Source organism: Bombina bombina, chromosome 1, assembly GCF_027579735.1.
Source record: "Bombina bombina isolate aBomBom1 chromosome 1, aBomBom1.pri, whole genome shotgun sequence".
In the NCBI taxonomy this organism is placed as follows: Eukaryota; Metazoa; Chordata; class Amphibia; order Anura; family Bombinatoridae; genus Bombina; species Bombina bombina.
The window spans coordinates 1,210,994,696-1,211,020,319 of record NC_069499.1 but is presented as its reverse complement, the minus strand read 5'-3'; the positions used below and the strand labels follow the sequence as shown (position 1 = coordinate 1,211,020,319).

At 38.1% G+C, this 25,624-nt stretch overlaps 1 protein-coding gene across 1 annotated transcript in view; it reads left to right on the top strand.

Moving 5' to 3' along the window:
- IL13RA2 (interleukin 13 receptor subunit alpha 2) overlaps nt 1-25,624 on the top strand; it is a 237,258-nt gene that overhangs the window by 94,183 nt on the left and 117,451 nt on the right. Inside the window, exons 4-5 of the mRNA XM_053700209.1 lie at nt 13,822-13,975; nt 18,837-18,957. Of these exons, the coding sequence (XP_053556184.1) occupies nt 13,822-13,975; nt 18,837-18,957 (275 nt within the window). The remainder of the gene's footprint in view (nt 1-13,821; nt 13,976-18,836; nt 18,958-25,624) is intronic.

The window sequence follows — 25,624 nt, the reverse complement described above, 5'->3', positions numbered from 1 at the left end:
ATGGGAACCACTGGCAAGATTGTCTGGGACCTGATATTACCCCTAATGAACAAAGGGTATCACTTGTACTTGGACAATTTTTATACAAGTGTCCTTTTGTTCAAGCTACTGTATTTCTTTGATACAGTAGCTTGCGGTACAATTAAAAAGAACCGCGCAGGTTTCCCAGGACAACTTGTACGCACCCGACTACGAAGGGGGGGCGGAGACCTCAGCTCTGCGCCAAGAGGAGCTGTTGGCACTTAAGTACAGAGACAAGAAGGATGTATACCTTCTTACCACCATCCACACAGAGAGGATGGTGGCGGTTTCTGTACGTGGCAGAGCTGAGATCATAAGGAAGCCAGTGTGCATCAAGTCTTATAACCAGCATATGGGTGGGGTTGATCTGGCAGATAAGCTGCTGCAGCCCTACCTAATTATGCGGAAGACAAGGGCCTGGTACAAAAAGGTTGCAATTTACCTAATGCAGATTGCAACCCACAACGCTTTTTTGTTGTTCAAAAAAAGCAAACCCCAGAGGGCGGTGAAGGGAGAGAGCAGAGTTGGGGCTACCCATTTTATTTTTAAAATCCCCCCTACTGCTGCAAAGCAGAAACCATAAAAAAAATGCAGAGTCTGTACCAAGAGGGGGAAGAGAAGGGACACCATATATGACTGTCCTGATTGCCCTGGACAGCCTGCACTTTGCATTGGGGACTGCTTCAAGCGGTACCATAAAATGGTCAATTTTTAAAAATAAATAAATACATTTGCTGTTATTTTATTTTTTTGGTTATGTTTACTGTTAGATGTTTTTGTACTTTTACTGTGCCAGATTTTTACATTTCACTACTACTTTTTTCTAAAATTGGGCCTGTTTTTTTTTTTTAACCAAAACCCCTGTCAAACCTATGCATGGGGGACATAGGTGTTCTCAGGGTGCCTTGCAGAAAACAACCTGAAGTATGTTTTTGTAATAACTTACAACAGTCTCTCCTAAATCATAGTCAAAAAGCAATGTGTCTGTAAAAATGAAAATTGAAAAAATTACCACCATACACTTTCTCCAATTTTTTGGGCTAAAATGGTTGTTTCAAAGGCATCAAAGCACACCATATACAATACCTTGTGGTGTCAACATTTCAAAAATATACACTTTCATGGCAATAAATAAAAGTGGGATATGCAATAGGCCCCAAACTAAAGATAGGCCTATTAGAAGAAATACTCTCATTTCTTTCATGTAATTGGCAAGAGTCCATGAGCTAGTGACCTATGGGATATACATTCCTACCAGGAGTGGCAAAGTTTCCCAAACCTCAAAATGCCTACAAATACAACCCCCACCACACCCACAATTCAGTTTTACAAACTTTGAATCCTATGGAGGTGGTGAAGTAAGTTTGTGCTAGATTTCTACGTTGATATGTGCTTCTCAGCATGCTGAAGCCTGGTTCCTCTCAGAGTGCAGTGAATGACAAAGGGATGTGAAGGGAGTATTACCTATTGAATATAATGGTCATCCTAACGGGGATCTATTTCATATGTTCTCTGTTATCGGTCGTAGAGATTCATCTCCTACCTCCCTTTTCATATTGACTATATACTCTTATATACCATTACCTCTACTGATTCTTGTTTCAGTACTGGTTTGGCTATCTACTTTATGTAGATGAGTGTCTTTTGGTAAGTATGTTTTCTTTAATTTAAGACACTCTCAGCTATGGTTTGGCACTTTATATGTAAAGTTCTAAATATATGTTTTGTACTTATATTTGCCATGATTCAGGTTAATCAGTATATTTCCTTCTTGCAGACTGTCAGTTTCATTTTGGGAAATGCCTATAAAAAAAAAAAAAAAAATTCTTACCTGAAATTTTCAAATTGACTCTCTTTTCTAAATTGCGGGCTGTTCGCGGCAGCGCAAAATGCTATAATTTATTGCATCGTTCTTGGCGTGAGACTTTTTTGGCGCGAGAATTACGTTTGTTGATGTATTTTCGGCATTTTCGGCATTTCCGGCGTCTTAGTTGGCGCCGGGAGTTTTCACGTAGTTGCATCTTCTATGACGCTCGTGTTTTTTGCAGACGTTCTTGGCGCCAAAAAATATTTTGGCAGTTGTGGGCGTCATACTTGGCGCCAGATTTTTGACATTATTTAAGTCCTTATTTCATTTTGCTTCTGGTTTCCAGAGGCTTATTTTGTTTGCATGTTTTCCCATTCCTGAAACTGTCATATATGGAAATTGATCATTTTGCTTTATATGTTATTTTTTCTATTACATATTGCAAGATGTCTCAATCTGACCCTGTCTCAGAATCTACTATTGGAATCCTGCTACCTGATGTTGGTTCTACCAAAGCTAAGTGCATTTGTTGTAAACTTGTGGTAACTGTTCCTCCGGCTGTAGTTTGTGTTAATTGTCATGATAAACTTTCAAATGAAGACAATATTTCCATTAGTAATAATCCATTACCTGTTGTTGTTCCTTCAACATCTAATGCTCAGGATATTCCTGTTAATGTGAGAGAATTTGTTTCTAATCCCATTCAGAAGGCTTTGTCTGTCATGCCACCTTCTAATAAACGTAAAAGGTCTTTTAAAACTTCTCATAAATCTATATAAGGATCTATCTGGTTTAGAAGATTTTGCCTCAGATATTGACACTGACAAATCTTCATACTTATTTAAAATGGAGTATATTCGTTCCTTATTAAAGGAGGTGTTGATTGCATTAGATATGGAGGAGACTAGTCCTCTTGATATTAAAACCAGTAAACGTTTACATTTGGTTTTTAAACCTCATGTAGTTATTCCAGAGGTTTTTCCAGTTCCTGATGCTATTTCAGATGTAATTTCTAGGAAATGGAATAGACTGGGTACTTCTTTTACTCCTTCTTCAAGGTTTAAGAAACTGTATCCTTTGCAGAATGATAGATTGGAGTTTTAGGAAAAGATCCCCAAAGTTGATGGGGCCATCTCTACTCTTGCTAAACATACTACTATTCCTACGGCAGATAGTACTTCTTTTAAAGATCCTTTAGATAGGAAACTTGAATATTATCTAAGGAAGGCTTATTTATGTTCAGGTCATCTTCTTAGGCCTGCTATTTCTTTGGCTGATGTTGCTGCTGCTTCAACTTTTTGGTTGGAAACTTTAGCACAACAAGTACCAGATCATAATGTGTATAGCATTGTTAAGCTAATTCAACATGCTAATAATTTCATTTCTGATGCCATTTTTGATATCATTAGAATTGATGTCAGATATATGTCTTTAGCTATATTAGCTAGAAGAGCTTTATGGCTTAAATCTTGGAATGCTGATATGACTTCTAAATCAGCGTTGTTATCTCTCTCTTTCCAAGGTAATAAATTATTTGGTTTTCAGTTGGATTCTATTATTTCAACTGTTACTGGAGGGAAGGGAGCTTTTTTGCCTCAGGATAAAAAATCTAAGGGTAAATTTAAGGCTGCTAACCGTTTTCGTTCCTTTCGTCAAAATAAGGAACAGAAACCCGACCCTTCCCCTAAGGGAATGGTTTCCAATTGGAAGCCTTCTCCAGTCTGGATTAAATCCAAGCCATTTAAAAGATCTAAATCAGCCCCCAAGTCCGCATGAAGGTGCGGCCCTCATTCCAGCGCAGCTGGTAGGGGGCAGACTAAGATTTTACAAGGATGTTTGGATCAATTCAATCCAAAATCATTGGATTCAGAACATTGAAACCTATTCTGTACCCTTGAGAAACAAAGTAAGACTGCCTGTGAGAAGTTTCTTTCTCTCACGCATTCCAGTGAACCCAGTAAAGGCTCAGGCTTTCCTGAAGTGTGTTTCAGACCTGGAGTTATCTGGGGTAATTGTGCCAGTTCCTTTTCAGGAACGGGGTCTGAGGTTTTATTCAAATCTGTTCATTGTTCCAAAGAAGGAGAATTCTTTCAGACCAGTTCTGGATCTAAACATTTTGAATCGTTATGTAAGAATACCTACATTCAAAATGGTGACTATAAGGACTATTCTGCCTTTTGTTCAGCAAGGGCATTATATGTCTACAATAGACTTACAGGATGCATATCTTCATATTCTGATTCATCCAGATCACTATCAGTTCCTGAGATTCTCTTTTCTAGACAAGCATTACCAGTTTGTTGCTCTTCCTTTTGGCCTAGCAACAGCTCCAAGGATCTTTTCAAAGGTTCTCGGTGCCCTACTCTCTGTAATCAGAGAGCGGGGTATTGCGGTGTGTCCTTATTTGGATTATATCTTGGTACTTGCTCTGCAGAATCTCACACAAATCAACTAGTGTTGTTTCTTCAAAGACATGGTTGGAGGTTCAATTTACCAAAAAGTTATTTGATTCTTCAGACAAGGGTAACCTTTTTTAGGTTTCCAAATAGATTCAGTATCCCTGACTTTGTCTCTAACAGACAAGAGACATCTGAAATTAGTTACAGCTTGTCGAAACCTTCAGTCTCAATCATTCCCTTCAGTAGCTATGTGCATAGAGGTTTTAGGTCTCATGACTGCAGCATCGGACGCGATCCCCTTTGCTCATTTTCACATGAGACCTCTTCATCTTTGTATGCTGAACCAATGGTGCAGGGATTATACAAATATATCACAATTAATATCCTTAAATCCCAATGTTCGACTATCTCTGACTTGGTGGTTAGAGCACCATCGTTTAGTTCAAGGGGCCTCTTTTGTTCGTCCAGCCTGGACTGTGATCTGAACAGATGCGAGTCTTTCAGGTTGGAGAGCTGTCTGGGGATCTCTGACAGCGCAGGGGGTTTGGAAATCTCAAGAGGTGAGATTACCAATCAATATTTTTGAACTCCGTGCGATTCTCAGAGCTCTTCAGTTTTGAGCTCTTCTGAAGAGAGAACCATTTATTTGTTTTCAGACAGACAATGTCACAACTGTGGCGTATGTCAATCATAAAGGTGGGACTCACAGTCCTCAAGCTATAAAAGAAGTATCTTGAATACTTGCATGGGTGGAATCCAGCTCCTGTCTAATTTCTGCGGTCCATATCCCAGGTATAGACAATTGGGAAGCGGATTATCTCAGTCGCCAGACTCTACATCCAGGAGAGTGGTCTCTTCACCCAGATGTGTTTTTTCAGATTGTTCAGATGTGGGGGCTTCCAGAAATATATCTGATGGCTTCTCATCTAAACAGGAAACATCCCAGGTATCTGTCCAGGTCCAGGGATCCTCAGGCGGAAGCAGTGGATGCGTTGACACTTCCTTGGAGTTATTAACTTGCTTATATCTTTCCGCCTCTAGTTCTTCTTCCAAGAGTGATTTCCAAAATCATAATGGAGCGTTCGTTTGTACTGCTGGTGGCCCCAGCATGGCCACACAGGTTTTGGTATGCGGATCTCGTTCCGATGTCCAGTTGCCAACCTTGGCTACTTCCATTAATGTCAGACCTCCTATCTCAAGGCCCATTTTTCCATCAGGATCTAAAATCATTATATTTGAAGGTATGGAAATTGAACGCTTAGTGCTTAGTCATAGAGGTTTCTCTGACACAGTGATTAATACTATAATAATAATACTAATAAGATGTATTACCTAGTTTGGAAGACTTACATTTCATGGTGTTCTTCTCAAATTCTCTTGGCATTCTTTTAGAATTCCTAGAATTTTACAGTTTCTTCAGGATGGTTTAGATAAGGGTTTGTCTGCAAGTTCCTTGAAAGGACAAATCTCTGCTCTTTCTGTTCTGTTCCACAGAAAAATTGCTAATCTTCCTGATATTCATTGTTTTGTACAGGATTTGGTTTGTATCAAGCCTGTCATTAAGTCAATCTGGAGTCTTAATTTGGTTTTGAGGTCTTTAAAGGCTCCTCCGTTTGAGCCTATGCATTCTCTGGACATTAAATTACTTTCTTGGAAAGTATTGTTCCTTTTGGCCATCTCTTCTGCTAGAAGAGTTTCTGAATTATCTGCTCTTTCTTGCGAGTCTCCTTTTCTGATTTTTCATCAGGATAAGGCGGTTTTGCGGACTTCATTTAAATTTTTACCTAAAGTTGTGAATTCCAACAACATTAGTAGAGAAATTGTTGTCCCTTCGTTGTGTCCTAATCCTAAGAATTCTCTGGAGAGATCTTTACATTCTTTGGATGTGGTAAGAGCTTTGAAATATTATGTTGAAGCTACTAAAGATTTCAGAAAGACTTCTAGTCTATTTGTTATCTTTTCTGGTTCTAGGAAAGGTCAGAAGGCTTCTGCCATTTCTTTGGCATCTTGGTTAAAGCTTTGATTCATCATGCTTATTTGGAGTTGGGTAAATCCCCGCCTCAGAGGATTACTACTAGGTTAGTTTCTACTTCCTGGGTTTTTAAGAATGAAGCTTCTGTTGAACAGATTTGCAAAGCAGCAACTTGGTCTTCTTTGCATACTTTTACTAAATTCTACCATTTTGATGTTTTCTCTTCTTCAGAAGTAGTTTTTGGTAGAAAAGTACTTTGGGCAGCTGTTTCAGTTTGATTCTTCTGCTTATAATTTCATTTTTTTTCATTATAAAGATTAAAACTTTTGATTTGGGTTGTGGATTAATTTTATTTTATTTTTATCCCTCCCTCTCTAGTGACTCTTGCGTGGAGTTCCACATCTTGGGTATTTGCTATCCCATACGTCACTAGCTCATGGTCTCTTGCCAATTACATGAAAGAAAACATAATTTATGTAAGAATTTACCTGATAAATTAATTTCTTTCATATTGGCAAGAGTCCATGAGACCCACCCTTTTTATGGTGGTTATGATTAGACTTGTGCATGATCGAAAAATTTGTTTCGGTTCGGATCGATTAAAATTCAGAAAAATTTGAATGAATTTGTTTCGGATTCATTCGGATTTGAATAAATTTGGCTGGGTTCGGTTCGGAAATTCGGAATTTCGGTATGTGTTGTTAGGTGGGATATGCTGTGTATTAGACTAGTATTATGTACTGTATATTAGGTGTAATCCATAGCAGAGTGATATAACCTAATATACTGTACATTACTAGTGTAATCCATTGCCATCCGAATCTACCGAATAAATCTGAACTAATTCAGATTTATTCGTAGATTCTGCAGTATTTTAATTTGGAAATTCTAATCGATCCGAATCTCTGAATTTACCGAATTTGGCCGAATTGATCCGAAACAAATCGCACATTTCTAGTTATGATTTTTTTTGTTTAAAGCACAATTATTCCAATTCCTTGTTGATGCTTTCGCTCCTTTCTTATCACCCCACTTCTTGGCTATTCGTTAAACTGAATTGTGGGTGTGGTGGGGGATGTATTTGTAGGCATTTTGAGGTTTGGGAAACTTTGCCCCTCCTGGTAGGAATGTATATCCCATACATCACTAGCTCATGGACTCTTGCCAATATGAAAGAAATGAATTTATCAGGTAAATTCTTACATAAATTATGTTTTTTTTAAAAATCACAAGTCATAAAATTGTAACATAACCTTCCCAAAATCCTGGCAAACCTATGCATGGGGGGCATAGGTGTACTCAGGTGCCTTGCAGAAAACAACCTGAAGTATTCTTTTGCAATAACTTACAACAGTCTCTCCTAAATCATAGTCAAAAAGCAATGTGTCTGTAAAAATGAAAATTTAAAAATTACCACCATACACTTTCTCCAATTTTTTGGGCTAAAAACGGTTGCTTCAAAGGCATCAAAGCACACCATATACAATACCTTGGGGTGTCAACATTTAAAAAATATACACTTTCATGGCAATAAATAAAAGTGGGGTATGCGATAGGCCCCAAACTAAAGATAGGCCTATCAGAAGAAATACTCTCATTTGTAATAACTAAAATCACAAGTCATAAAATTGTAACTGAACCTTCCCAAAATCCTGGCAAACCTATGTATGGGGGGCATAGGTGTACTCGGGGTACCTTGCAGAAAACAACCTGAAGTATTCTTTTGCAAAAACTTACAACAGTCTCTCCTAAATCATAGTAAAAAAGCAATGTGTCTGTAAAAATGAAAATTGAAAAATTACCACCATACACTTTCTCCAATTTTCTTGAGCTAAAACAGTTGCTTCAAAGGCATCAAAGCACACCATATACAATCGGAATTGGGGGGACGCCATCTTGGATGACGTCCCTTAAAGGAGCCTTCATTCGTCGTAGTCCGTCGGTGAAGAAGGAGGTTCCGCGTCGGCGGGAGGAAGATTCAAGACCCGGCTTGGAAGATGACATCGCCCGGATAGAAGACCTCTTCAGCGCCTCTTTGAAGATGACATCGCCCGGATCGAAGACTTCTTCATCGCCGCCTGGATGATGACTTCATTGGATGGAAGATTTCTTCAGCGCCGCTTGGAGGATTAACTTCTTCCGCTCCGGATGTCCACTTCGGTTCCATCGCTGCTCGGCTGAGTGAAGACGACTAAAGGTAGGATGATCTTCAGGGGATTAGTGTTAGGTTTTTGGAAGGGGGGTTTGGGTTAGATTAGGGGTATGTGGTTGGTGGGTTTTAATGTTGGGGGGGGTTGTATTTTTCTTTTACAGGCAAAAGAGTTGAACTTTTTGGGGCATGCCCCCACAAATGGCCCTTTTAAGGGCTGGTAAGGTAAAAGAGCTTTGAACTTTATTTAATTTAGAATAGGGTAGGGCATTTTTTTATTTTGGGGGGTTTGTTATTTTATTAGGGGGCTTAGATTAGGTGTAATTAGCTTAAAATTGTTGTAATATTTTTAAAATGTTTGTAACTTATTTTTTTATTTTTTGTACTTTAGTTAGTTTATGTAATTGTATTTAATTGTAGTTATTTGTAGGTAGTTTATTTAATTAATTTAATGATAGTGTAGTATTAGGTTTAATTGTAACTTAGGTTAGGATTTATTTTACAGGTAATTTTGTATTTCTTTTAGCTAGGTAGTTATTAAATAGTTAATAACTATTTAATAACTATTCTACCTAGCTAAAATAAATACAAAGTTACCTGTAAAATAAATATAAATCCTAAGATAGCTACAATATAATTATTATTTATATTGTAGCTATCTTAGGGTTTATTTTACAGGTAAGTATTTAGTTTTAAATAGGATTAATTTAGTTAATAATAGAAATATTATTTAGATTTATTTAATTAATATTTAAGTTAGGGGGGCGTTAGGGTTAGACTTAGGTTTAGGGGTTAACAATTTTATTACAGTGGCGGCGGTGTAGTGGGGGGCAGGATAGGGGTTAATAAATTTATTATAGGTGACGACGGTGTAGGGGGGGCAGGATAGGGGTTAATAAATTTATTATAGGTGACGACAGTGTAGGGGGGGCAGGATAGGGGTTAATAGGTTTAATATAGGTTGCGGCGGGTTCAGGGAGCAGCGATTTAGGGGTTAAACTATTTATTTAGTTGCGGCGAGGTGCGGGATCAGCAGGATAGGGGTTAATAATTTTATTATAGAGGGCGACGGTGTAGGGGGGGCAGGATAGGGGTTACTAGGTATACTGTAGGTGGCAGCGGTGTCCGGGAGCGGCGGTTTAGGGGTTAATACATTTATAAGAGTTGCGGCGGGGTCTAGGAGCGGCGGTTTAGGGGTTAATACATTTATCAGAGTTGCGGCAGGGTCTAGGAGCGGCGGTTTAGGGGTTAGTAACTTTATTGAGTTGCGGGAGGCTCCGGGGGCGCCGGTATAGGGATAGAACAGTGTAGTTTAGTGTGGGTGCTTAGTGACAGGCTAGCAATAAAGCTGGGAAAAAGCCGAAGGGCAGCGAGATTGGACGAGTGATAACTCTCACAGTCCGCTGCTCATCGCCCCTCGGCTTTTTGACAGCTTTTTTTGATAACTTAGGCGAACGTATTCAAGGTCCGCGGCGGCGAAGGTAGGCGAGCTTAGGCGGGCGTATTGTGCCGGCGAAGTCAGAAAAGTAGACGGCTTGATAACTACCCCCCAAAGACTGGTGGTTGAATTAGTGCATGGAAAGTGTTAAAATACCACCATTTGAAATACCCTAGGGTGTCTACTTTTCAAAAATATATGGTTTGATGGGGGTAAATTCCATTGGCCAGCTTCAGAAATGTCCCAAATAGGACATGGGTGCATGATGACCAATGTGAAAATTCCAAGTTGAAAAACTGGAATGCACTTCCTAAAAATAAGGCCTTTTAGCCCCCAGAGAACCTGACACACCTATACATGGGTGGTATCACTGTACTCAGTAGATGTTGAACACATATTGAGGTGTTTTTTGGCAGTAACACATAACAGGAACTGAGAATCCATGCCTAAAATACAATGTGCGTGAAAAATAACACAAAAAAATGACTACCCAAAAGTTTGACAAAGACTGGTGGTTGAATTAGTGCATGGAAAGTGTTAAAATACCTCCATTTGAAATACCCTAGGGTGTCTATTTTCAAAAATATATGGTTTGATGGGGGTAAATTTCTTTGGCCGGCTTCAGAAATGTCCCAAATAGGACATGGGTGCATGAGGACAGATGTGAAAATTCCAAGTTGAAAAACTGGAATGCGCTTCCTAAAAATAAGGCCTTTTAGCCCCCAGAGAACCCGACACACCTATACATGGGTGGTATCACTGTACCCAGGAGATGCTGCTGAAGACATATTAGGGTGTTATTTGGCAGCAGGGCCGCCATCAGGGGGTGACAGGGGTGACTACTGTCAGGGGCCCAATGAGCCAGGGGGCCCCATGAGTCAAGAGCTAAAAAAAAAAAAAAAAAATTTTTTTTTTTTTTTTTTTTTTTTAATTTTGGCAACCACCAGTGGGTACTACAGCAGAGTGCTAATTGAGCATGGGAAATGTTATTACAAGGAGTAAAGTATTAGCATTTGAGAGGATTTCTTAGTGTGCACTAAACCACTATGCGCAGTGTGAGACAGACTTGGCACTTTGTTTGTAGAGTGTGTGCCTGAGTCAGACGGCAGATCACTTTCATTTGCAGAGGAGGTAGGACTTACTTAGCAAATGTTTTTTATTTCTTTGTGCAATTTTGGATTGTAACTTCAGTGTGGTAGTAGTTGTTTGGTGGGGCTAGGGGTCCATAAAAACACATTTTTTTTTAGCAGCAGTGTATTTATGATTATTTGACAATGCTGTAGAAATTCTATATTTAAAACCATGCAGAAATGTTTCCTCCTTAATACACAAATGGTAGATGCCCTTTTGGCAGATATGCATTTTATATATATATATATATATATATATATATATATATATATATATATATATATATATATATATATATATATATATATATATATATATATATATATATACACACATATATATATATATATATATATATTACATTCCAGTTTACTGCCCCTTTATGCAAGGACTTTCCAGATGCAAGGAGGCATTTTATCTAAGATTTTTACATCTGCATAAAATGTTATACTCTTAGACTAAGATTGCTCAGTGTTTGAAATGAGACAGGTTAACTTAAAACTGTTCAGTTTACACTACAGATTACTTAATTTTGAAATACATACCAACAAGCCTAAATCCTGCATTTAACCAGATCTAATGGTATGAGTACCACAGCTTATGGTCCCACCAAGACCATATAGAGTACAGCATTTTCAAAATCCATAAGTACAGCTGACAGCTGGGAAAATTTGTACACTATATTTGAAGTGGTGCTCTTGGTTGGGGAAAATGGGGACAAAACAAACAAACAAACATATGTCAACCTTTTATGGTACTTTTCTTCATCTATCCATCTACCCAGCTCATTAATGTACAATTTTGAATTCACAGAATTATTTTTGTTTGCACATTTACAAATATGATTCTTTAAAAAGTGATCTCTTAATTTCTAAAATATTTTTTATCATGCATGTCACACACTGTTGATTTAGGTGATGCAAGGTGCATAAATGTTTCCTCCTGTGAGTGTTTCTGTGGGTTTCTGTGTTTATGTCTTTGTGCTTTGGTTTGTGTCTCTATGAGTGTGTATGTATTTTTTATCTGTGGGTCTCTCTGTGGGGGTGGGTGTGTATGTCTTTGAGCTTTTTCTGTGGGTGTCTCTGTGAGGGTGTGTGTATGTTTGTCTTTGTGTATTTTCTCTGGATGCCTCTGTGAGGGTGGGTGTGTATGTCTGTGTTTTCTGTGGATGTCTCTGTGAGGGTGTGTGTGGGTATGTATGTATGTATGTCTGTGTTTTCTGTGGATGTCTCTGTGAGGGTGTGTGTTTTATGTGGGTGTCTCTGTGAGGGTGTGTGTATGTCTTTGTGTGTTTTCTGTGGATGTCTCAGTGAGAGTGTGTGTATGTATGTCTTTCTGTGTTTTTTATGTGGTTGTCTCTCTGTGTGTGTGTTTTTCTGTGTGTTCTGTGGGTGTCTCTGTGTGTGGGTGTATGTCTCTGTGTGTTTTCTGAGGCTGTCTCTGTTGGTGTGTCCTTGTGTGTATGTGCAAGTTTGAGTTTGTGTGTGTGTGTCCATTGTCTGTTCCTTTTTAGGACATTTTGACCTTACTACTAATTATTCACATCTTTCTACAGACTTTGAGACTAACAAGACCTTTCCGGAAGTAACCGATCCACCATTTAACCTTTAAATTATTGTTTAGGCAGGTCAGGGCCCTTCCTTTCAGCCATTGCATGCTGTTGTCATAATTTAGTTGTCATCTTCCTTTACAAAAAGATAATCAGAACTCCATATTTTGTTTTCTAAATCTCCTTTTTTTTATTTACAAAACTATAGTTTACCTCATTACTTGTCAGGTCAATGTAAACAAGTGCTAAGTGTCTGTTTGGGTGTCTGTGTCTGAGTGTGTTTCTTTGCGTGTCTGCTAGAGTGTCTATATGTGAATCCTTATGTGTGAGTTTGCTTGTGTGTTTCAGTGTATGAGTGTGTCTGTGTGTGTGTGTATGTTACTACATTTACAACATTTCCAAGTTTAAATAGACAATTAAGAATAAAGTTCATATACGTTTTAGTCACTTGGTCAAAAATTGCACATGTCAAAAGCGGGGGGGGCCCTGATCAATGGATGAGTCAGGGGCCCCGAAATTCCTAGGCGGCCCTGTTTGGCAGTATCCCTTAACATTATCAGTAAATGTATTCTTAAATTGCTATTTTGTCAAAAAAACAAATTTTTTTCTCTCCAAATTTGGCATAGATTGGTGGTAAAATGGTTGCATGAAAAAAGTCAAAATACCCCAAGTTTAATACCTTAGGTTGTCTTCTTTTAAAAGATATATACATTTGAAGGGTTATTCAAGGATTCCTGACAGATATTGGTGTTACAATGTAACTATCGCTAATAGTGTAAAAAAAAAATGGTTTTGAAATAGCAAAGTGCTACTTGTACTTATTGCCCTACAACTTGCAAAAAAAGCAAAGAACACGTAAACATTGGGTATTTCTAAACTCAAGACAAAATTTAGAAACTATTTAGCATTGGTATTTTATGGTGGTTGTAGATGTGTAAAAGATTTTGAGGGTCAAAGTTAGAAAAAGTGCGTTTTTTCAATTTTTTCCTCATATTTTATAAAAAAAAATTATAATAAATTATAAGGTATGATGAAAATAATGGTATCTTTAGAAAGTCCATTTAATGGCGAGAAAAACAGTATATAATATGTGTGGGTACAGTAAATGAGTAAGAGGAAAATTACAGTTAAACACAAACATCGCAGAAATGCAAAAATAGCCTTGGTCCCAGATGGTCAACAACTTGAAAAGTGGTCTGGTCACTAAGGGCTTAATAGCAAAATTATAATTATAATGTTTAAAATCAATGACTCTTGAACCCTTTGAAATGCAGCCAAATATTTTATACATTTCATTACCTCGAGAATACATTTGTTGAAAAATATGTGAATTGTATTTCTGTTTTTCATTAAAGGTAATTCAAACAAGGACAATCAACCACAGAGCTGCATTCAATCTTAGTGAAGTCATTGAAGTAAAAATTAGATCTTTTTTAAAAGGACCTTGTACAAATGGTTCTCAGGTGTGGAGTGAGTGGGTAAAAACTCAGTATTCAGTTCCTTTACAAGGTAAGGAATTCCTGCCGATATTTATTTAATAGTATAAATGGAACCATTTGTTTTATTTTTCCATTCTAATTATGCTATGGTTTTGTCACCCTGCTCTAGAGCGAGTGGTGATATGCACCTCATTATAATAGAATTGCCTTCTCTTTAAGAAATATCACTATTCATTTTATTTTCTTGTTGTATCATTTCAATTTATGCCCATATATGTGCCTGATTATTTCCTTTTATTTGATGAATACATTATTTCATATGTACCTTCCACTATTATCCACAGACAGGGTTATATAGACTGTAAGGAGGTGGTAATATACCCAGCAGTTTATCTATTCAGAATTAAATTTGTTCTTATAGGCGTAAAAAAATATATATTTAAAGGGGTACTATAGTCAAAATGAAAGTACCATATCTGAAAAAAGTTGTTATAATTAAGAGTGAGCTTGATTTCTGCATTTTTCCTTCCTCACACAGCTCAGTATTTTTCTACACTCCCTAGCAAGCTGTACACACGTGCAAAGCCTGCTAGCCAACAGCCAGAAATCTCTGACTGGCTGTTATAGTACTGATAATGTACTAGGTTTGGATAGTATGCTGCATACAGCAAAGATGGAAACGATTTTCTGTTTTACATTAGCAGAAAATAAAGTTTAGGGACACAAGAACAGGAAGCAGAAGCTGCCTCCATGCCCCTGATACACCTGCTCTGTAGTAGATTATTATTCCTGTAAAGGTTTACTTCAGCAACAACTTAGTCTCTGTAGTTAGTTGACAGCTGAAACTTTCACATAGCCGCCTAAACTAGCAGTTCAGTAAGCAGTGTACATTTTAGCTGCCACTCACTGTATAGACTAGTTTGATGCTGAGGTAACCATGGTTCAGGAATAATAATCTACCACAAAGCAGATCTATCAGGAGCAGAGAGGTGCTTTTGCATCATTATTATTAGACATGTGCAGCACAGAAAAATGTGTTTTGGATGCATCATTTGGGGGGTTAAACTATATGGTTATGATATTGCCGCTTTAAACAGGAAGTTGGACACATGAAAAATACATATGTCAGGGTTCTTATAAAAAACATTTCTTTAAACAGCACTGAAAAATACCCTGACATATGTATTTTTCATATGTGTCCCTGTTTAAAGCGGCGATATGGTAACCCTTTCTACCTCAGATCTGCATTGTTGCCCTTAAGCAGGAAATAGCCAGTGAGTTAATCAGAAGCAGAATATGCATGTAACAACCAATCACCAACCGTGTCCTGCTCAGGACAAGCTCAGCCGTGTGACTGCTGCAGGACTATAACTTGTGTTGCAAGGTGTTAAAGTAAATGTAAATTTCGATGCTTAAGTGCCCATTTTTTAAAAATTCAATTAAAAACAGGGGCACTTTAATTCATCAAAATTTACATTTCATTCCTGTTGTGAAAAAAAAAAAACTTACCTTTTAAACTTAACAGCAGCTCCAGCTTCCTCCTCCCATTGTAAAGCCTCTTCCTGGGTCTAAAATGATTCCACCAATCACGGTGTTGAATCAGACACTGATTCCCCTGGGGGTAAGCTGTGATTGGAGGATGACCTATCCATCATTTCTGACATCAGAAATGGCTTGCAACGACCGGAGGAAGCTGGAGCGGCTGTCAAGGTACGTTTTTTTTTTTTCACAGCAGGAGTGAAATGTACATTATGATGAATTAAAGTGCCACTGTTTTTAATCAAATTTTTAAAAACCGGGCACTTTAGCATCAAAATTTACATTCACTTTAAATACTATGTTACAGGCAAGCAATAATGCAAAAACATTACATCATTACATTTTTAGAACTATTATGTATCTTTAAATGGGCATACAAGATCAGCATTATGCTGGGGCTGTACCAAGCAGCAGCTTCTACAATACAATATTTAAAAAGGCTGGTTTTGTCTTTATTTAAAGGGACACTGTATCCAAAATTTTTCTTGATTCAGATCGAGCATGACATTTTAAGCAACTTTCTAATTTACTCCTATTATCAAATTTTCTTCATTCTCTTGGTATCTTTATTTGAAATGCAAGAATGTAAGTTTAGATGCCGGCTCATTTTTGGTGAACAACCTGGGTTGTCCTTGCTGATTGGTGGATAAATTCATCCACCAATAAAAAAGTGCTATCCAGAGTACTGAAACCAAAAAAAGCTTAGATGCCTTCTTTTTTAAATAATGATAGCAAGAGAACAAAGAAAAAATGATAATAGGAGTAAATTAGAAAGTTGCTTAAAATTGCATGCTCTTTCTGAATTACAAAAGAGAAAATTTGGGTTCAGTGTCCCTTTAAATGTTAACAAAGATGCTGATTGATTAGTACCTACATACCATCAGATCACCTGGCACCAATATAAGGATAAAAAAGGCTATCACAGCCTTACATTGCATTATGCTTTGCAATAGTATGCTGGTGTTATACAGCCATAGCATACTATTTACTTCCATATATCTTTAACACCATTTTTAAGCTCTTTTTTTTTAATCAATAAATTTTCAGGACTTTTTATAAGAACAAATTAGATTATTCTCTTAATTGAGATTAGCAGACACAATTGATTACTTTACTGTGCCCTACAGTCCTAAGTGTAAAGGGGTTAAATATCTGCTGTGATAATAGTGAATGAGTTGATCCTCTACTGTTCAAATTAAAACTCTCAGCTGCCCCATTAATGTTTTGACATGATACGTTTGGAATTAGACTGCACTTGAGTCTTTTTCTTTAAATGCACCTATGGCTTTACCTCCAATACTGACACAACATAGCACTTAGGATTATACTGAGATTTATTTAATTGAATTTTTCTACATACCTCCCAGCTCCAGGGTCTTTACACTGTCAAACATTAACTGTTCCAAGTCTCAGCAGTTCATTGAGATCCTTATCACTCACAGTGTGCAGCAGAGAAAGGGGATGTACAGCCAGTGACTGGAAGGTAAACCTCCTCCAATAGATGCTCAGGAGGGGGTGTCTGAGTTTGTATTGACTTGCTTTAGAGGCTGGAAGTTAGAACTTGTTTATTGGGGGGGTAACTGGAGAAAGGCAGAGTCACTTCACTATTTAGCAGTGACATCCTCCTCTACACATGAATTAGTTTTGCTGGTATTTGGGATATTATTCGTTTTAAAAAAAAAAAGCACATTGTTTTTGTAATGAATAGGCTTCTCTGCCTCATGCAGGTGCCGTGTTTGGGGTGCGGTCCTTTGTTGAAGGTGTAGCAATGCACTACTGGGAGCTAGCTAATGTACATGGGGTTATTATGAAAATTATAGATATAACCCCTGTTGAAAATGCAAAACTAATAAGTAGATTGATGACATTTTCAGGGTTTAATCATCAGACTGTCAGTGTAAAAATATCATGTTAACCAAAACAAATAGTGAAATAACGGTTTATATATGTAACTGAGCTCATGATAAAACATTAGCACATACTTCAGTGTATGTCTATGGTATTCAATATTCAAAAGTAATATTTCAGTGTTGCATTTCAACATATGAAAGTTAATGCATAAGGCTATATTTACCAAAGGCAGGGCTGACAAGAATGGACAGCTCCACCCCTCAGGGCTGGACTGGGAATAAAAAGCAGCTTTGGAAATATTGAAGACCAGTCCTATTTTGTATTGAGTCCGTAGAATGCATATACTCCTATCAATATTTTTTATCAGAATTAAATTATATTAGTATTAAAAAATGCTGTTATGTAGGCACCCTACAACCTAATTTTATCCATGACTCCTTCACATTGTGAAAGTGATTATCCATAGAGTGATTTGTAGAAGATACTCAAAACAGTGTGTCACTCTGTCTCACAGTGTGACGTGACTAAACATTAGACATGCTGTCCGCATTTATCATTGCACAAGCTGGTGCTTGTGCAATGCCGCTGGTTGGCTACATGTGAGCAGGACTGTCAACCTCCCCAGTTGGTCAATGTCTGGAGGGGAGACTGAAAAACAACAATTTAGAGTTGGCATAGTAGGTTAAAAAGCAGCTTCTCAAATGGAGACCATAATGCATACTATTTAAATGCTACTAACAATTCTGTAGAAGAAAAATCAAATAGACGAATAACTTTAAGGGAAGTATCTTACTGTATTAATGGCAGAAAGCAGTCATTTACATAGTGCTAATTTACATCTGTTATGGGAAAGTGTTTCTTAGACACTTAAAGGGGCTGTACTGTAAATTGTTTTCTTTAATGTTTTCCAAATGGTCCACTTTACCTGCTAGAGTGTATTATGTTGTTTACCAATAATTTATTTACCTTTATTTTGTCATTTGAAATAGCTGATTTTGACTGTTAAAACCAACACCTATAGTGCAGCATTGATTGTAGAAAAGCTATGAAAACAAGAGGCAACAACAGAGTTAATCCCCCAGTGGAGGTAGGAGAGATATAACCCAGCCCATTGGAAAAAGGCTTTAAATATAATGAACTCTTATCAGCCTATTGCCTGGGTACATTGTCCCTTTCATGAGTCAAACATCTTCAGTTAATCTTGTCTATAGTATTTGCAAATTATCTTAAAACTAAAATAGAGGAACATTCTAATACTTAAGGTATTATTTGATTTATTTACATATTCACTTTTAACAATTAAAATAGATAATTAAACTGAAAAATAACCTATACAAAGGTATTGTTCTTGGAATATGTCTGTGTATTCATAGCTGCTATCTATACAGACCAATATGACACACTAGCCTAGACAAATACTTTTTAATCATTTCAATAATTATATTAAGATGAGTGAAATATTCAGAAAATGTATTCATGTACAGTCACTTTTAGAATAGGCTTCTGACTATGATGCTAATAAAATCTTATAATATTTCTAGGAAATCCTGAGTCACAGATTGAGAGCTTCCGATGTGTATATTACAACTGGGAAAACTTAACCTGTTTCTGGGTTCCAGGGAAGCTGTTTGACCACCACAGTAATTATGAATTGCACTATTGGTATGTAGCACTTTATCGTCTTGAGTATGTACTAGAAGTTTCAAAGCAATGCTTGTGTGCTTTGAAAAGAAATTGCTAGATTTTTGCAGTAAATACTTGCATATTTGTGTGTGTGCTTGTTTTCTGTAAATAAAAACAGAGAAGCACTCAACCTGGGAAAGAACAACAGCATAGCATAGCTTGTTCTATGGCTAATTACCATCCAAGAAGCAGCCTCTTTTTGCTCAACATGTGTCTTTCACAAAAAATAACTTTCCTGAAGCATATCAATCTGATCCTGACTTAACAGTACAGTCAAGCCCTGAAATACTCTCTGAACGAGAGAAACGGCAAAACCCCAGATGTACGTTTCGGCCTATTGTGGGCCTCATCAGTGAGGGGCAGCCATATCACTCTAGGAACACTGAGCAACGGGTCTACGTCTGGCTTCCCGCATCACCCTTAGGGAGACTTCCCTCAGGGTCATAATTTGCATCTGATTTAAATCTGATTGGCTGATTCAATCAGCTAATCAGATTTTTCCTACCTTAATTCCGATTGGCTGATAGAATCCTATCAGCCAATCGGAATTGAAGGGACGCCATCTTGGACGACGTCCCTTAAAGGAGCCTTCATTCGTCGGTAGTCCGTCGGTAAAGAAGGATGTTCCGCGTCGGCGGGATGAAGATTGAAGACCCGGCTTGGAAGATGACATCGCCCGGATAGAAGACTTCTTCAGCGCCTCTTGGAAGATGACATCGCCCGGATGGAAGACTTCTTCAGCGCCGCTTGGAGGATCACTTCATCGGATGGAAGATTTCTTCAGCGCCCCTTGGATGATCACTTCTGCCGCTCCGGATGTCCTCTTCGGTTCCATCGCTGCTCGGCTGAGTGAAGACGACTCAAGGTAGGATGATCTTCAGGGGATTAGTGTTAGGTTATTTTAAGGGGGGTTTGGGTTAGATTAGGGGTATGTGGGTGGTGGGTTTTAATGTTGGGGGGGTGTATTTTTCTTTTACAGGCAAAAGAGCTGAATTCTTTGGGGCATGCCCCACAAAAGGTCCTTTTAAGGGCTGGTAAGGTAAAAGAGCTTTGAACTTTTTTAATTTAGAATAGGGTAGGGCATTTTTTTATTTTGGGGGGCTTTGTTATTTTATTAGGGGGCTTAGATTAGGTGTAATTAGCTTAAAATTGTTGTAATATTTTTAAAATGTTTGTAACTTATTTTTTTTTATTTTTTGTAACTTAGCTTTTTTTATTTTTTGTAACTTAGCTTTTTTTATTTTTTGTACTTTAGTTAGTTTATGTAATTGTATTTAATTGCAGTTATTTGTAGTTAATTTATTTAATTAATTAATGTAATGATAGTGTAGTGTTAGGTTTAATTGTAACTTAGGTTAGGATTTATTTTACATGTAATTTTGTATTTCTTTTAGCTAGGTAGTTATTAAATAGTTAATAACTATTTAATAACTATTCTAACTAGCTAAAATAAATACAAAGTTACCTGTAAAATAAATATAAATCCTAAGATAGCTACAATGTAATTATTAATTATATTGTAGCTATCGTAGGGTTTATTTTACAGGTAAGTATTTAGTTTTAAATAGGAATAATTTATTTAAGTATAGTGTAGTGTTAGGTGTAATTGTAACTTAGGTTAGTTTTTAGTTTACAGGTACATTTCTCTTTATTTTAGCTAGGTAAGCTATTAAATAGTTAAAAACTATTTAATAGCTATTGTACCTAGTTAAAATAAATTGAAAGTTACCTGTAAAATAAAAATAAATCCTAAGATAGCTACAATATAATTATTATTTATATTGTAGCTATATTAGGGTTTATTTTAAAGGTAAGTATTTAGTTTTAAATAGGATTAACTTAGTTAATAAGAGAAATATTATTTAGATTTATTTAATATTTAAGTTAGGGGGGTGTTAGGGTTAGTGTTAGACTTAGGTTTAGGGGTTAATAAATTTATTACAGTGGCGGCAGTGTAGTGGGGGGCAGGATAGGGGTTATTAAATTTATTACAGGTGTCGACGGTGTAGGAGGGGCAGGATAGGGGTTAATAAATTTATTATAGGTGGCGACGGTGTAGGGGGGGCAGGATAGGGGTTAATAAATTTAATATAGGTTTGCACCAGGGTCCGGGAGCGGCGGTTTAGGGGTTAAACTATTTAGTTGCGGCGAGGTGCGGGATCGGCAGGATAGGGGTTAATAACTTTATTATAGAGGGCGGCGGTATAGGGGGGGCAGGATAGGGGTTAATAACTTTATTATAGAGGGCGGCGGTATAGGGGGGGCAGGATAGGGGTTACTAGGTATAATGTAGGTGGCAGCGGTGTCCGGGAGCGGCGGTTTAGGGGTTAATACATTTATAAGAGTTGCGGCGGGGTCTAGGAGTGGCGGTTTAGGGATTAGTAACTTTATTTAGTTGCGGGGTGCTCCGGGGGCACCGGTATAGGGGATAGAACAGTGTAGTTTAGTGTGAGTGCTTAGTGACAGGCTAGCAAGAAAGCTGTAAAAAAGCCGAAGAGCAGCGAGATCAGATGAGTGATAACTCTCACAGTCCGCTGCTCATCGCCCCGTACTTGGTGCGCAGCTTTTTGACAGCTTTTTTGATAACTTAGGCGAATTTTGGCAGGTCCGCGGCGGCGATGTGAGGCGAGCTTAGGCGGGCGTATTGGGCCGGCGAAGGCAGGAAAAGTAGACACGTTGATAACTAGGCCCCACAGTCTCAAATACACAGTTACAAACAGCGAACACACTGCAGAGCATACAAGTAAACATGCAGACACACTACACAGCATACACACGTATACACACAGTCTCAAATACACAGTAACAAACGGCAAATACACACACACACTGCAGAGCATAGAAGTAAACTTGCAGACACACAATATACACACAAACTACACAGCATATACACATAGTTTCAAATACACAGTAACAAACAGCAAACACACTGCAGAGCATACAAGTAAACATGCCCACACACAGAAACACATATTAACCTTTTAAAGCCGTTATGCCGTTCCATTCCGTCATAATTAGACTGGGCTTTAAAGCCGTTATGACGGAATGGAACGTCATAACTAACGGCTGTCCTGAAGCCTTCTGTGCTTCAGGGATTTAATCGCGGTCTGGAGGGCGTTCCTAGGATTGTAGGGACGCCCCCCAGATGCGATCCAATAATTGAAATCTCGCGATCGTATGCACGATCGCGTAGTTTCAATTTGTCTACATCGGAACAGTTGTTCCGATGTAGGCACTTTAACCCTGTCACGAAAGGGTTAAACAGCACACAAACATGTATACACAGTCTCAAGTACACAACAACAAACAGCAAACACACTGCAGAGCATACAAGTAAACATGCCCACACACAGAAACACATACTAAACAGCACACAAACATGTATACACAGTCTCAAGTACACAACAACAAACAGCAAACACACTGCAGAGCATACAAGTAAACATGCCCACACACAGAAACACATACTAAACAGCACACAAACATGTAAACACAGTCTCAAGTACACAACAACAAACAACATGCACACACACTGCAGAGCATTCAAATAATCATGCACACACACAGCATGCCAGTCAGTATACACATGAGGCTGTGACACACTGCAAGCGGAGTGGCGCACAGCGTGTACATTCGGCTGTGCGCGCTCAGTGTGCCCTGCCTTTTTATCTCTGATCACTCTGCTTTGTTTGATTGTTGTATCATGTTTAGTGCCCTAAACCATTTGCTTAGCCATACAGTAGCTGGCTATAATATTATAAAACTGACTGGAGTAATAGATTGGGGTTACATCCTAATTAGCTCTGCAACATCTATTCATTTAGAAATTCCAGCAAACAATTCTGACAACCTTTCTTCAAGAAGTCATAATTACAATTTAATACAAAACATTTTATTCAGCAACATGTGCATTTTATAGTAAAAGACCTCTTGATGGAATTAACAAATAACTAACCCGATCATGTATTTTCTAATAGGATTAGATTTCACAAATGGAACAGCACATTTTGTGATAATGTAAGAAATTACAAAATGAATAAGAAAAATATATAGATAATTATAAAGTAATGTTGAGATATGGTGGCCCATTTATCAAGCTCCAAACGGAGCTTGTGTGCCCATGTTTCTGGCGAGTCTTCAGACTCACCAGAAACAGCAGTTATGAAGCAGCGGTCTAAAGACCGCTGCTCCATAACCCTGTCCGCCTGTTCTGAGCAGGCGGACAGGAATCGCCGGAAATCAACCCGATCAAGTATGATCGGTTTGATTGACCCCTCCCTGCTGGCCGCCCATTAGCCACGAGTCTGCAGGGGGTGGCGTTGCACCAGCAGCTCTTGTGAGATCATACAGTATCCGGGTGATCTTGATATGTGACAGTACTTTTTCATCAGACACATTTTTACGTTTACTCTTAAACTAAGGAATGCAAGGAAACATTATTCTGTTTGTGCAGATGACTCGTGCTTCTCTGCATGAGATTACTGCTCGTGTACAGCCCTCAGCTCAGACAAAATGACAACAGAGCTGCCAGTAACAAGCAGTAAATGACCCAAAAGCACAGAGAGTGTTGTAATGCTCTGCTGCTCACAGCCGCCGCTAGCACCAACAAACTGTCATGTCCGGGACACTGTGTAAGCACCCACCTCACTGTGACACCTGAGTTCTGCTTTTCGAGTTTCTCCCTGCAGACTGAGACAGCACTGACAGTTCATTTGAGCGCCATGCAATTCTAGCAAGTCATTATGTTTTTTTTTTGTTAATTCCAGTGCAGCGTCCCCAGGGGCAATACAGGACTGAGGCTCTCTATGCATGACCATGGGATAGACCGATAAATTCTGGACTGTGCAAATCGTGACAGTTGAGAGGCATGTTTTTATTGAGGTTTCATATTTTGCGTATAGATTATACAAGACGATAAGAAATGCAAATTACAGGATGCATAAATCAAAGCCACAGCAAATATATCAAAAGCAAAGTCTAAACTCATTAACAATCTAAAAACCTAATTTTCCTGTTTTGTATAGAGACTGTATACCTTCTGTATTATGCACAAGGACACTTTTGGACCCCTTGAACATTAAAATAAATTATAACTAAAGGATACTGAAAAACGAGACCACTCTTGAGTCTCACAATTAAATAGAACATAAGTGAGAATCGGTAACACAAATATAAACTCTTCATTAGCTAAAAGAAATGTAGGTCACTTTCAAACCATACCTTCAATATAGCTGGAATGGAAGGGATAAATCTCCAGTATAGGGGAGGCCATTCTTGAACCTAAGGGTTATAGCTGTCTGATATGTAGGAGCAAATGAACATCAGAATTACAGAAAATCCACAAAAGGTTGTTACTGTCATAGAAGTCACTATAACCAAACTAAATATGGGTTACAAATATAAGGTGAGGAAAAGTCCAGCTAATTACTTAAAAAAATTAGGATCATGCTTATTTTATAGTAATACTAATATATACTAAAATATAGACAAAAACAAGTTAAATTGTAGCGAAAACATTTCAGTTTAATTTGGAATTGTTGTAAATGGTGCCTTTATATCAGCCCCAGGGGTTCTCAAATTTAATTTGAAGTGTAAAGTGATATAAAATAGAAAGCACAACGTGTAAATGCAGCAGGGCTGTCATGTCATGCAGTGCTATATTGCACTGGGTTTGTCTCTCTTTTACATCCAGAAATGCAGGGAAATCCCCTTGTAGAAGTAAAGAGAAATCTGCCATTTGAATATTTCACTAGGGATCTTGCAGTGCTGGAGGATCATTTTAGAATGTCACCTGAACAGAAAGGTTTTGAGTATCAGGGCCATAGTATCGTCTCCCCTCCTTGGCTGACATCTGACTTAAAGCCAGGTGCAGGGGAGCTCTCCCAAGTTGCGCAGCAGCCGGTCCCAATTCCCATAGGTATATATCCTCCATGATCTCTGGAACATAGTCAAGCCAGGACTCTATGAAAACCAGCCACCATACCGCAAGACAATGCCCTGCTGCTTTGACATTGGAAAACAAGGTTGCCCTCACATACCTCCGGCTTTGCTACAATGCTGACATCTGGTGCTTTGGGTCTCTCAACAGACTGCACGGGAAGTATTGGGAAAGGCCCACTAGAAGCATAATCGCTTTCAGCATCAGGAATACTTTCCAATACTATGGAGGGCACTGATCCCTTATAGGTGTATTTCTGAGGATCCCATATTTTTTCTAAAATTGCTTCCATGCAAACTGTTAAGCAGTGAAAATGTTCTTCTAGTATCTTTGACAGTGTCTGTAGAAGTCTTGATGGGTTCAGGGATGTAACTGCCGAGGGGGTTAAGTTTAGGCAATCTCCGAAAGAGGGCCTATGCAATAGATCCGGATTACTGGCACACAGCATAAAAAGTAAGAACAGTACATCTGTAGAAGATCATAGAGAAGCACATGTTGCAAAGTAAAAGAGTGGATGTCCTGTATATTAAATTATAAACTGCAAGGTATTTCCAGTCTTTCAGAAGCACTCAGTAATTCAACAAAACACGTCCACTGCCCGGAAGTCCCCCCCTTTTAACTTAAATGTTTGACTAACACCTAGTGTTATAAAAAACTAAGGCCTAGATCAGGGGTGTTAAACCTTGGTTTTCAAGAGGTTTTGGAATT